Source organism: Lynx rufus, unplaced genomic scaffold (genome assembly GCF_022079265.1).
Source record: "Lynx rufus isolate CCGP_SWC_20201006 ecotype Redwood Valley unplaced genomic scaffold, mLynRuf1.p SCAF_16, whole genome shotgun sequence".
Taxonomy (NCBI): Eukaryota; Metazoa; Chordata; class Mammalia; order Carnivora; family Felidae; genus Lynx; species Lynx rufus.
The window spans coordinates 48,110,074-48,123,868 of record NW_025814830.1 but is presented as its reverse complement, the minus strand read 5'-3'; the positions used below and the strand labels follow the sequence as shown (position 1 = coordinate 48,123,868).

The window sequence follows — 13,795 nt, the reverse complement described above, 5'->3', positions numbered from 1 at the left end:
GAAATAGCATTTGACAGAATAAAATATTGCATAGATGTATCACTCCAAAATAGTACTATTGAAATCCAATGTTCAACCTCCAAAGATAGATTGCCCCTAATAAACTTAAATATATGCTTGTTGAAATATATGTAAGTATATAAAGTATATAAAAAAAGGAAGCTGACATATTTAATATCAGCTCTCCATTTCATCCAGGAGGATAACGATACGAAAGCAAGGGAAAAGTAGACATATTTTCTTTTTCCTATTTTATTTCCCCATACAGTCTGCCTTTAGGTTACTCATTCAAGTCAGAAATTGTAACATAATGCTGGGGCTAGAAGTTGACCAAATATGCTCCTTTTCAGATCATGACTGAGCATTTTCAGAATCAGCGTGTATATATGGTGGAGGAAGAGGGTCTTGAAGAAAAGAAAGTTAAATCAGAACACTTCTGAGAAATCTGTATTCTGAAGTGGCAGACACAGTACAAGTCCCACCAGGGGATGCAGCCACTCAGAAAGGTTAACGGGCCAGCAAGGGGCTGTGACTGGGATGGAACAGATGGGGCATCAGGCGGAGAGGTTTCTAGATTATACCGCACCCTGAATCTCTGATTTAGAGAATTCTCATCAATAAAATGTCTGCTAAACTTCCAAGAGAAAATCTTCTAGCCTAAGCTTGTTTTTCTGGATTTTGTATTTTTAACACAGACCTGGTTTCTGGATAAGGGAGAGGGCCTAGGAAATTGGGAAGGATTTGAGAGCCCATTTTGCAGAAGCCACATTAACAGTGTGCACGTAGGTGGATCATTATTTTCTGATCTGTAGCCCACAGAGGGCAACATCACAATGAAACGTGATAGCGAAATTGGATATCTCTTGTATTCCTACGGGCACAGATGCCCATGTGACAATTCTGACTTCCTCTTGTGAACCATCAGCCTATAAATCGTGACCGAGCTTGCAAAGGGTGTATCAAGGGATGATAAACTCGCATATGTACCTCTTGGTGCTACGACAGACCTCGTCACTCCATTTGCCCTCAGCTGACTGGGAGAACAGAGCACAGTTTTCGCGCTTACCGCCATTAGGCTGTGCACGGTCCCAGTTGAGGAAGGAGATGGTGACTCCGTTGACATCAACAAACTTGCCCTCGGTGACCATGTCATTGATGCCCAGCCAAAAGTCATTGACACCTGGCAGGCTTCTTTTACCATAGTCTCGGAGGGCATTGATCTCGTCAGAGTTTCTGGGGACCACCAGGGTTCCTCCCTTGGAGATACAGTCTTCGTTAGCTTCATGGAAGTGCTTCAGGCCTTCCGAAGCAAGGTAGCATTTCTTGTGAAACTTTGTGCCTCGGAGACAGACTGTAAAGATGTGAAATTGGATATATTAAGAGGCTTTTTGAATGTTAGACATCTAGGGCTAGACTTGGAAAACGGCCATTAATATTTGTGGAATGAATGATATGTGATGATAATGCTGAGTTAACATTTATTGGAGATTGTGTATGTGTCAGACCCTATGCCAAGCACTTTATAATAATGAACTTGTGTCATAATCACAGCAGTCCCATGAAATGAGATTGTATTGCTCTTGTCTTTACTATTGAGGCTTATAGAAGTTGTTATTGTAACAACTTAGTATGTAAAAATGTAACTTACGTAGTATAGATGATCACAATTACATAAACCCACCTCTGTCCCACCCCACCCTCAAAACATGGTTTTTAGTCTCATGCTGCTTTGATATATACCTACTTGCTAGTTTGTATAGCTCCATTGTGTGCTGAATTTCCTTGGAACTTTTGGGACTGGGTGGTATTTCATAATGATTTAAAAAACAAAACAGACAAAAGTCTGAGCTGACATATGGAGAGACAGTGATTTTGTTACATAGATAACTCAGCCCTGGTAATATTGTTTAGGTTATCCAGGATAAACCAAACATAAAGATAGTTTTAGGGTAAAGCATTAGAGGGTTGCCTGGGTGGCTCAGTCGGTTAAGCGTCCGACTTCGGCTCAGATCATGATCCCACGGTTCGTGGGTTTGAACCCCGCGTTGGGCTCTGTGCTGACAGCTCGGAGCCTGGAGCCCGTTTCAGATTCTGTGTCTCCCTCTCTCTCTGCCCCTCCCCTGCCCACACTCTGTCTCTCAAAAATAAGTAAATGTGAAAAACAACATTAAAAAAAAAGCATTGGAGAACCTCGCTCTGACAGTTACTAGGTGTGTAACTGTTGGAGAAAATACTCAATTTATCTGTGCCTCAGTTTCCTCAGGTATAAAATGACGATAATCATAATGGCACCTATCTCATAAATTGTTGGAGGATTAATGTGTTAATGTTTATGAAGTATTTACGGTGCCCAATTGTGGGTAAAACATTAATAAAACCCTTTTGCTTCCTGCATGGGCATTTGACGTTCCTTTAACTTTCGAATTCTGTTCCTGGAAGCCCGATAAAGGGAATATGTCAGTAGTAGTATCAAGTAACATCGCTTATGGTAAAAATAACCTTGAACTGGTAACATTTAGCTGGCCTGGGAGTTATAAATCCTCGATAGGAAGCCATAACTTTAGTTTTCCCTGAAAGTGCTAACTCTTGTAACCGGACAGGTCTCTTGCAGAACCCTTGAAATGCTGCTTCTGGAGTTGTTATGTGAGGTATTGGATCCCGGGGGTATGAGTCTTGTGAGCAAGGGCTATTCTTGAACCCACGCAGTGTGGCTCCCTTTTCCTTACGCCTGGGAGCCAAGAAGGGTAGCTCTGGGACAACAGCTCGGACAGCTGCATCCACTGCTTGGGAGCCCTAGCCCCTTGCAAAGAGGAGTGTTAAATGCTGCCCTCTTTTGGCAGAGCTGTGGTTCTAACCAATGTCCTTCCATTTGCATCTGATGCACAGTGTGGCCCGAGTGAGTCCTGTGATGCTGTATTTAGTTGAACCTCAGCAGATCTCCCAATGGGCACGTAATAACCATCTGATGAATGCTAATTATTTTCGCCCATTAATACTTGCTTCAATTCTGTTTCATTGCCTATCAGAGAAGAATTGTGAACACACTTTTAAAATGCATTATTGACATGCCTGTTTTTATTTCTCTACCAGCCATATATATAGGAGAAGGGAGTGGAAAACCAAGCTGATTTCCCAAAAACAGTTGTCTCCCCTGCTTTTGAATCCTCTCTCCTGGACACACCTCTGGCTTGTCAATGTCTCTTTCAAAACGATGTCACCTAGGGGTGCCTGGGTGGCTCAGTAGGTGAAGCGTCTGACTCTTGATTTCAGCTCACAGTTTGTGAGATCCAGCCCAATGTTGGGCTCTGCACTGACAGCACTGAGCCTGCTTGGGATTCTCTCTCTCTTTCTCCTTCTGCCCCTCCCCTGCTCATATTCTGTCTCACTCTCTCTGTCTCCCTCTCTCTCTCTCTCTCAAAATAAGTAAACAAATAAAAATAAAAAGGTGTCACCTAGGACTTGACGTGTACTCTAGGCGTGGCTTGAATTGCTGGCAAATCACAATTTCTTTTCCTGTCTCTTTTGAGACAAAGCATCGATGGGGATGGGTCGGGTCTTACCTGTCTGTAAGGCTTGCATTTCCTTCAGGGCATTGACTTCTCTCCAGAGCTTTTCAACTTGAGTCTTCAGGTCTCCATCCTTTTCTGGGGGATATTTTCGAGAGGGTGGGGTGGGTAGGAGGAATGAAAAGTATGTGATTAGAGTAAGATAAAAGTAAAACAAAATAAAACTTTGGGATCCAGAATGTAAGGTGGGGGTGGTCTTGATGAAACTGACCCCAGTGTACATGAAAATTAACGCATGAAAGGAAGTCGGCCAGGAAGATGCATAGAGCTTGGCTGTGCTAATAAAACCAGAAGGTCCTTCTGTGAGACAGGGCTGCTATGCCTCGCCAGCCCCGTCCTGTGGGACTCGCCCTCCATCAGGCATCCAACCTGTTGACTTTGAGAGCATCTTAGAGCAACGTATGTCATCTCCAGACGCTTTCCTTTGGGTTCCTCCCGCCTGGAATACACTTGCCCCAACTCTTGTCCATTTCCTTATTGAGCTGAAATATCTTTTCTAGACGCCTCTTCTCGTTATTTTCTCTGTATTAGCATCTATCTGACTAATCTCTTTCTTTGAACCTTTTACTTTTCTTGAGAGCACTTTAATCCATAATTATTTTTTACTTGCACTTGCATACGTCTTCCTGTCCATGGTGCTCCTGATGCGTAATAGGATGAATAAACAAGATCCTAGGACTGATAGGGACTGCCTTAGATATTGACAGTTTGAGCTCTTCAAAGGCAGGAATCATAATAAATTGTAAGAAATAATAAAAAAAAAACCAATATTGAGAGCCAGCATATACTGTGCACCAGGAGCTTAATTCTTTCAATATTCCCATGAAACAGACACCATCACTATCCTCCGCTCACAGAAGAAATAGAGGCACAGAAAGCCGAATTAATCTGCCATACGTCAGCAGCCGCTACGGTGCAGCTGGGATTTGAATCTCTCTCCCTCCAAGTATGTTCTCTTCACATCACTCTGATCTGCTCTTGCACAGTAATTGCCTGGGCCCTGGCACATGGCCTTAGAGGAGACGCTTGAAGCTTGGTATGAACTGTCCCCAGCTGCCTCCTTATGTAGATGCCATATGGGGAATCTGTGTTCTGTCCTGGATTTTTCAGGACGGTCCCAAATCCACGCACGCTGATTCATCCTCCTCTTAAACTTGCAATCTGCCAGCCAGGTGGTCCCACATTTGGGTTAGGAAAATGCTTTCTGGGGTACCCGGGAGGGGACCCCACCTCCTTTTCACCTGGTAGTGCACATCAGTCCTCAAAGCATCCAGTAGCTCAGCTCAGAAATACAGTAACCCACGAATTTGCTCAAGGAGACCATTCAATCCAGAGTAAATATAAGGGTGCATTCAGAATGCAAGCCCATCGACTGTTTGTTGGAGGCCAGGTTGGCAAAGACCGCGGGAGACTTGCTTCCAAGTTTGAAGTTGTCAACCGTACAAATGTCACCGCCCTTCCCTCTCAGCTTCCTGCTACATTCTGTATAAATAAGTGCCCTCCACACGGAAGCTGTAAACTGTAATTAACATGAAGACACATGAATAATATTATACTCCCGAGAGTCCATTATGGCAGTCATTGTCCAGGTCGCTTGGCTTTGCCTTCTGTCCTTTGTGACAAACGTGGATGTGTTTTGTATACACTGAATGCAGGGAACAATTATTTCACTGTAAAAATTATATTTTATTCATTTCTATGACACATAATTTATTAAGACCTATGGCCTAAATACCACGGAACTTTTGTTTTTGGAGTTAAATCACTCAATACCCCTTTTGAGTTAAAAAAGAAAAAAAAAGAAAAAAGCTTCCTTTCATTTTCTTGATGTTTTTCTCCAAAAGTAGTTTCAGTACAGAAATGCAAAAATAATTCCTGGGAAGCAACCAGGAAACACACATAGGAGTTCTACCCCAATCTCATTAACAACCAAAAAAGGAATATTTGTCAACCTTATTAACCATCAAAGAAATGCAAATTAAGAGACGTGTTTTGTTTTGGGGTTAGGTTAGCAGAGCTTCAGCCGATGATGCGATGATGCGATGTTAGGTGTGTGGGGTGGTCGCTCTCATACTCTGAAGACCGAGGCGGCCTGGGTTGATGCCATTATTTTGGGAGACGATTGGAAAGTGTGCTAAACCTGCGTTTCCTAGAGGTGTATCCTAACGTCCTACCTTAGCATGGGGTCCATATATGTGTTCAAAGCCATTCACCTAGGCATTGGATCAAAAAAGATGGAAGCCAGACAGAAGTTCACCAAGAGAGAACAGAGTACATGAATCACGATCCAGCCTTGCAATGGAAGATTATGCGGCTGTAAAAGGGACGGGCGTATGCCTTATGTGGATAGCCAGGATCCAATAGATGAAAGAAATTAATAGCCAATGCTTATTTGTTTAAAAATATCAAGTTTTCATTGTGCATTAGAAAAACTCTGGTAAGACTATTTCCCGACCGGTAACAGTGGGTAGTTCTGTGGAGAGGGTTGGGAGAGAAAAAAATGGCTTTCCCTTTTGCATTTCTAAAGTTTGGTATCATTCCCAGGTACTTAAAATATTTTAAAATTGTACATGTTAGTGGAAAGAGAAGTGTTCGGTAAGTTCACGCTTATTGCTTCACTTACTGGTTTAGAATCTGCTTTCTGACCTAACAGCAAAAATTCCTTGGGGAGGCTGATGTTTACGCGGTGTCCCCAGTCAGTTAAAAGGCACACAGAAAGAAGCTTGAGTGAGCTCTTGCGAGTGGGTGGGGGTGGGTTGGGGGAGCTCGGCGCCACCTGAGCTGAATGGCTTCAGAAACGCCCCCACAGCATGCGCGCGCGCACACACACACGTCCGCGTGTTCACGCCCCATCCCCCACCCCTCCCCCCACGGTCACCCCTTTGCCATTGCCTCCCAGCGGTGAAGAGACTCTAGCAATGAAAATGCCCCATCACACAGTGTCTTTGCTCTCCCTCTTCTCATCTTCACCAAATGTTTTATCCTAAGTGAGAAGTATTTTAACCTTCCATCCAATAGAGGGAACAGGAAACTGGAGTATTTTATAAGGAAAAGAGATTCCCCCTGAAGAAACCTTGCATCAGACCTAAATCTTAGAAATAAATGCCCCCTGAAAAGGGCACTTTGTAATATATTCAGAGCAGGACACAAGACAAGCCTCCTTTTTACCCAACCCCCCGGCCATGCTGTGTGTCAAATCCAGGCTTGAACTCCATGGGTACGCTTGGTATGTTTTGTTACTAAGGCAGTGAACTTGAGAAGGAAATAGTGTCATTATATTCACCCTGAAATATCCTGAGAGGAAAATGAAAATAACTCAGGGGATGAGCTAAAACATCACACTGCTTCTCTCTTGATACTTTTTTCCTCTTGCTATGGTTCAGCATATTGCAAATAAATTACTGTTGTCTTTGTTCTTTGCAGGATTTTTTTTTTAATTTTGAGAGAAAGAGAGAGAGAGCAAGGGTGGGGCAGAGAGAGAGGGGTACAGAGGATCCAAAACGGGCCCTTTGCTGACAGCAGACAGCCCGATGCAGGGTTCGAACTCACAAACTGGGAGATCGTGACCTGAACCAAAGTTGGACGCTTTACCAACCGAGCCACCCAGGTGCCCCTGTTTTTTTCTTTCTTACCTCTTCACTCAATTCGAGCCACCCAGATTTGGGGATTGCTAGGAGGTTCAGTTTTGCATTACAGTGTTTTCGAACATGTTGTGACTTCACATGAAGAAATATTTTTAAATTTAAAAAGAGGTTCAATTTCTTTCTGATGTGGAAAAGCTTAAATGTGTTGGATAGACTGTCCTTATGTTGTCAGGGGTACGAAGACATACATACGTGATAACCAATGACGAAACGGAAGCCATATCACAATAACTCTGTCCTTACCTATACATTTAATAAGAGTATAGCTCTCTTACAAATACATCAGTTATACAATATCTAAGAATGAGACAGTATACTCTATTAATCAGTCTATTCTACTCGATCCCTCATTCATAATACCAGATATCCACGTATCTATGTTGACTCTCTCTAAAGAACATTCTGTGTGGCTGAGCTCGCTTGACAAAGGATGTACAATGCAGAAACTTTTTCTGTTAAAAACAAAAGGCCTACTGCTGATTCCTTGGAGTATCAAACTGTCCCAGAGAATTAAAAGGTCACTCTGTTTTCTGAAATGCCATATCCACATGATGGCATGGCACGATCACCGGAGACAGTTTTCCCGGCAGAGCTGGGAAATGAACACTGCCCAGTCCCTCCCCACACTGAGCAATCCTAGAATTTTGCTGGAGTGAAAAGCCCCATTACCTTTCACTCGGCGTTTGCTGTGCTTCCTGGCTTTGAATTTGGATGTGTGGCTGGTGGTCTGGTCCAGGAGTAAGGTGATAACCAGGATGTAAATTACAAGCCCGTTCTTTGCCATGGCTCTTGGGTAAGTCTGATGACCACTCTGCCAGTGCCTCTGGAGTAGCTAAGAGGCGAGTGGACTGGGCAGCCTCATCTTGCTCTGGAGGGCGTGGGCCAGCTTTATAAAAGTCCGTGTGAAGGTTGGCTGGCGTCCTGCTGACGAAATGTTTCAATTCCTCGGCTGGCCACAGCATAAGGTGGCCCCTTGTTCTTGTGTCTCGGGTTAGCCTTTTTTTTTTTTTTAAATATTCCGGTTACATTTTCTACTTGACTTGCCTTTTCAGGGTGTATGAGAGTTAACTAAGAGCTTAAGGGTTTTACCTGCTTTCTTCTTTTCTTTTTTTTAAAGTCCAGGAAGTTTGGAGTCTCTCTGTGAGGACCTCAGTTTGTAAGCCCTTGCTTTGGACCTCCGAAGTTCACTTAATGTTCTAGGAAACTCAATTCGGGTTTCAGGGCAAAAAAAAAAAAAAAAAGGCACACACAAAAAACTAGGAAAGCTACTGTGTGTGTGTGTGTGTGTGTGTGTGTGTGTGTGTGCGCCCGCGACATCAGAGTCTACACATGCTCAAGTGTCTATACAGCTCCAAGTGGGACTTGGGAATGACTCACTCACAGGGATGGCTAGAGTGGAGAGTCCGTGATAAAGGAGAAGCCTTTCTATTAGGATTTTGTGGATCAAGCAAGAATTGTATTTGGGGGAAACACACCTCAGAATGAAAAGAAAATTAAGACAGTGACTTATTTCCGTAAGAATTAATGTAGAATATCAATTACAGCTATTTTGCAGACCCCCATCAGCCAACACTTTTTTCCTTGAAATTACCCCAAATGCTTAAAAAATACTTTCGAAGGGAAGATAGAAATTAACAGAAGAATAAACTGGAAGACTCGGTATGATTATTCTTACCTTAACAATGGGCTTTTTAGGACAAGTACCGGGGACCAGATAGGCTTTTGTATGAAAAGCAAGGGACTTCCAGACTTCCATTATTTATTTATTTTCTTCCTTCCTTCCTTCCTTCCTTCCTGTCTTTCTCGCTTGCTCTTTCTTTCAGACAATACAGGAAAAATCAAGGGGTGATTGGTTCCTTCTGGATCTTGGGGAAACCAGTCGAATCCGTCTTCATTGCCTTCCTGTCACAGCCTCTTTGTACCCTTCGCACGTATTGATACCAAAGTAAAACCGCTTGATAAAGTCTGACATAATTTAGTAAGTGTGAAATAAAGAATGAAGGTTTTACTTATAATGCAGGCTCCTCATACTGATTTGGGCAGTCTACGGGTGGGTAGACATTTGAGGGCGTTGTGGAAAGAAACTGAGCAAATTTCCCATTCTAATTTCACCTCTTTATCAGCTGTGTGACCTCTGGCAACTCACTGAACCTGCCTGGGCCCGTTCTCACACTTAGGAATGCCTACTTTACAGGGCTATTGGAAAGATTAAGTGAATAGTGGCTATAAACACTTAGCACAGTGCCCAGTGCTTAATGATAATAACAGTAATAATATCTGTAATATCCTTACCATTAATTATAACAGTACATACAATTTATGGAATACCAGATCTCTTTTGTCTTCAGAGCGAGGCTATGGGATAAGTATTCTATTTATAGATCATCGAAGCTGAGCCTCAGGACAGTTAAGTGGATTTCTTCATCACTCAGATGCCAGTGGAGTCAGAGTAGAATTTAAAATCTAGTTTGGGGGTACAAATAAAAAAAGTAAATAAAATCTCATTTTGATTGACCCTGGGAGGTCTCTCCTCTGACCTGGCCTGAGAAAAGAGATGCTTTGATTTGAATAGGGAAAAGGATCAATGTCTTATAACTGATCGTATGATTGAGCGGGAATACTTCTGGCCAGCTTCTCAAATCCTTTACTCTGAGAAGAGATTTCAAGCTACAGAATGGTGGGGGAAAGCTAACGATTTCTCTTGGATCTTTGATCTGTGCTGTGTTCGAACTAGACTTGTAACAAAAGGCTATCTTTTTCCTTCAAAATGAATCTGTATTGTTTTGGGCTCTTCTTTTCCAGGAGAACCTCTGGCATTTTTTTGAATTTGTTTTCTTGGAGCCAGACTCTAAAGCCTATGCTTTTGTCCTTTTAAATTAATACACTTTATTTTTTAGAGCAGTTTAGAGAAGTTAGTTAGAGAAATTAATTAAATTTAAATTAATACACTTTAGGGGCGCCTGGGTGGCGCAGTCGGTTAAGCATCCGATTTCAGCCAGGTCACGATCTCGCGGTCCGTGAGTTCGAGCCCCGCGTCGGGCTCTGGGCTGATGGCTCAGAGCCTGGAGCCTGTTTCCGGTTCTGTGTCTCCCTCTCTCTCTGCCCCTCCCCCATTCGTGCTCTGTCTCTCTCTGTCCCAAAAATAAATAAACGTTGAAAAAAAAAATTAAAAAAAATAAATAAATAAAAAAAAATAAATTAATACACTTTATTTTTTAGAGCAGTTAGAGAAAAGTGGAGCAGAAAGTATAGAGAGCTTGCCCTGCCCCCCTCCCCAGTTTCTCCTGTTATTAACATCTTGCAAAAAACAAAACAAAAAACAAACCAAAAAAAAGTCCTGTGCTTGTGTGGTGTATTTGTTGCAATTGATGAATGAATATTGATCTATTGCTGTCAGCTAAAGCCTACAGTTTACATTAGGGTTCACTCCGTGTTGTGCAGCTCCTTGGATCTTGGTAAATAAACATGTAATGTCACGTATCCACCATTACAGTAGCACAGAGAAGAGTTTCGCCGAAGTCCAAGCTTTTTGTTGTAATGAAATATTTCAGGGGCGCCTGGGTGGCTCAGTCAGTGAAGCATCTGCCTCTTGATTTTGGCTCAGGTCATGATCTCATGGTTTGTGGGTTCGAGCCCTGTATTGGGCTCCACGCTGACAGCACAGAGCCTGCTTGGAATTCTCTCTCTCACTCTCTCTGCCTCTTCCCTGCTCTCTCTCTCTCTCTCTCTCTCTCTCTCAATAAATAAATAAATAAATAAATAAATAAATAAATAAATAAATAAATTTTAGAAAATATTTGAGGATTGACTTCTTCCCTGCCTGCACTGCCTAGTACTCCTCAGGATTCTCCCCTGGCCGCTCTAACCTCCTATACTCTCTCCCTTAAATGATCTTAATCCTTCTTGTGGCTTTAAATTCTCTGTCTGGGATTCTCCCACATTTACCTCTCAGTTTGGGTCTCCTCCTTCAGATTCACTGTTGCAATTGCCCACATGACGATGTCTCGGAGACATTTCAAATTCGCGATGGTTAAAATGAAATTCTGGGGGCACTTGGGTGGCTCAGTCGGTTGAGCGTCCGACTTCAGCTCAGGTCCTGATCTCACGGTTCGTGGGTTCGAGCCTCACGTCGGGCTCTGTGCTGACAGCTCGGAGCCTGGAGCCTGCTTCGGATTCTGTGTCTCCCTCTCTCTCTGCCTCTCCCCTGCTCGTGCTCTATCTCTGTCCCTCAAAAATAAATAAATGTTAAAACAAATTTTTAAATGAAATTCTAGATTCTTCCCCCGTTAACCTCCCATGAATTTAAAAAAAGTCTCATTCCTCGCGAGGCTCCCTGGTACAGTTAATGTCTCCAGCCCATTCAGGGGGCCACTTCTGAAGCTCTAGGCGTCTTTTTGCCCCCACCCCACCCCTCCTTTGCCTGCATTGCCCTTCCTCATGACCTTGTCAACAGCAAGTGCTGTGGTTTCTGCCCGCACACGCATGCTTCCTCTTTCTTACCCTTCGTCCCATCGGAAGTCACCAAGACCTCTTGTCCTGAACGCAGCTCAGCCACCCTGTTCCCTCCCAACTCAAGCGAATGCTCCACATATCACCAAAGGGATTGTCACTGTCCAACCTAAAACCCTCCAAATCTTACCATTGTCCTTATGATGAAACCCAGGCTTCTTACCTTGGTTTCTGAAGACCTCCTGCCTGGTGGGACCCACCTGGTTTGTCCTCGTGACTGTCCATTTGTGGAGGTCTTTTGCCAACTTTGAGCCATATCCCGTTCTCTCTTTCCATCCCCACTCTGCTTTTCCACGTGCTTTTTCTCTGTCACTGTACCCAGTCCCTTCCCAACCTTGAACTGTTGGTGTGAGTCCAAGTGAGTCTGACTGGCGCCTTCTTGTCCCCCAGATCTGAACTTGAAACTCACCTTCTCAGACATATCTTCTCTATCCTATCTGCATAGTCTAGGGAGTCCTGCTCTGTTTTCTCCCTGAAGGTACCCTTCTTCCTTTACAGCCCTTCTCATACTTTGGTACTCATTTAAAAATGTATTTACTTAATTGACTGCCGGGTTGGATGTCTGTCTCTCTGGCTAGGCTGTAAGCTCCCAGAGGGCAGGGGCTCTGCTGGGTTAGCTCAACTCTGCATGCAGCACACTACTTTGCACACTGTGTTTGCTCAATAACTATTGACTAATGTGTGGCGGGATGGTTTTGCTTTTGCTTCCCTCCCTTGCTCTGAGGCTCCAGCAACCAGGCACTTGACCAAGGAAACAGCAACTCAGGTCTTGGAAGAGTGAAGGGACAGACTCATTTGGCGTAAGAACATTTGGAGTCATGCTAGGAAACCAGCCCGCTCAGCACTGGGGAAGCTCGGATTGGCTTTCAGGTGCCTGGCACTGAGGCCAGACAGGGATGGGAGCTTCCTTTTAACTTCTCTTCCTCCCGCTGAGATTCTAAGTCCACTTCATCCTCCTTTAGGGAAAAACCATTGGAAACTAAATGGCTGCAGGTTTGGCTGGGAGAAGATGGGGGTTGGATCTGAGAATATTCTTAATGTAAGGGTTTTTGTCCTTATCCCAAATGCTGATTGACATCAGACATGGCCTTCCCCTTTGGGTGAGCCTCCACCCCCCAAAACCTCAACAGGAATAACAGGGGAGAAGATGGCAATGATCTGGGAGAAAATCACATCAAGGACTACACACACACATCAAAGGTATTGGGGGCAGGTGGCCTTGTCCCCACCTTGTTCTTGGGGAGGGCAGACCTCCTCACTCAGTGTTCTTGGAGGCTGAACAATCCCTTTTTTGTGGGGCATGATGATGTCATCAGCTCGTCCCCTGGGCTGGACCAGGCCTTCTGAAAGGGCTATTTAAGAAGAAGTACACATTTATAGCCAGGGAATAGGAACTATAAAAATATTGTCTTTAGTCAGAAAGTGTTTTGGTGAGGATTTAAAAACTGTCACCAGAGTTTAAATTTCCTTAATAAATTGCTGTTTACAACATGTCTCCTGACCACCCCGTGTAACTGATGTGTTTATTCCACCGGCTGCTATTTTAAAGTTGCGCTAAGCCGCTGTTTTCCAGAGTGTCTAACAAACAAGTTCATCTGTCCTCATCGTTGTTTGTCCGTTAATACTCACGGCTGAAGTCTTTGAAGGCTGTGTTCAGAGGGTCAAGGGCAGAATTTAGGGGGAGTGATAGGGCAGAACTCATTACAGCAGGGTGGAGGTTGAAATGCTTGAAGGAAAGATTGGTTATGGATTGTGTACAAATTGTGTCATTTATATTTAGGCCTATTACTTGCAGCTGTGACTGGCAAAAGTGTCAGGGAATTTGAAGAGAAGACTGTGGATGGGGATTAGGGAGAGAGTTCAAAGACCTTGCTAAGATGGGATAGCATTGGATATAGGTAAGGAGCAAGGACTCTGAGAGTCTGGGGTTAAGATTTTAGATCTGTTACTTTTTAGTTGTGTGACAATGGTCAGACTTTGTCATTTCTCCTAACTGTAGCTTCCTCATCTTTCTTAACAGAATGTTAAGAAAATTAGAACATGTCTATAAAACATGCAAACCACATCTTGTCATAG

The 13,795-nt window shown here is 43.5% G+C and overlaps 1 protein-coding gene across 1 annotated transcript; it reads right to left on the bottom strand.

Moving 5' to 3' along the window:
• Positions 1–959: 959 nt before the first annotated feature.
• CLEC3A (C-type lectin domain family 3 member A) lies at positions 960–7,994 on the bottom strand. The gene is made up of 3 exons (XM_047079012.1): positions 7,880–7,994; positions 3,561–3,644; positions 960–1,351 (listed from the first exon to the last, which is right to left on the bottom strand). The coding sequence occupies exons 1-3, from the start codon at positions 7,992–7,994 to the stop codon at positions 960–962; spliced, it is 591 nt and encodes a 196-aa protein (XP_046934968.1).
• Positions 7,995–13,795: the final 5,801 nt, after the last annotated feature.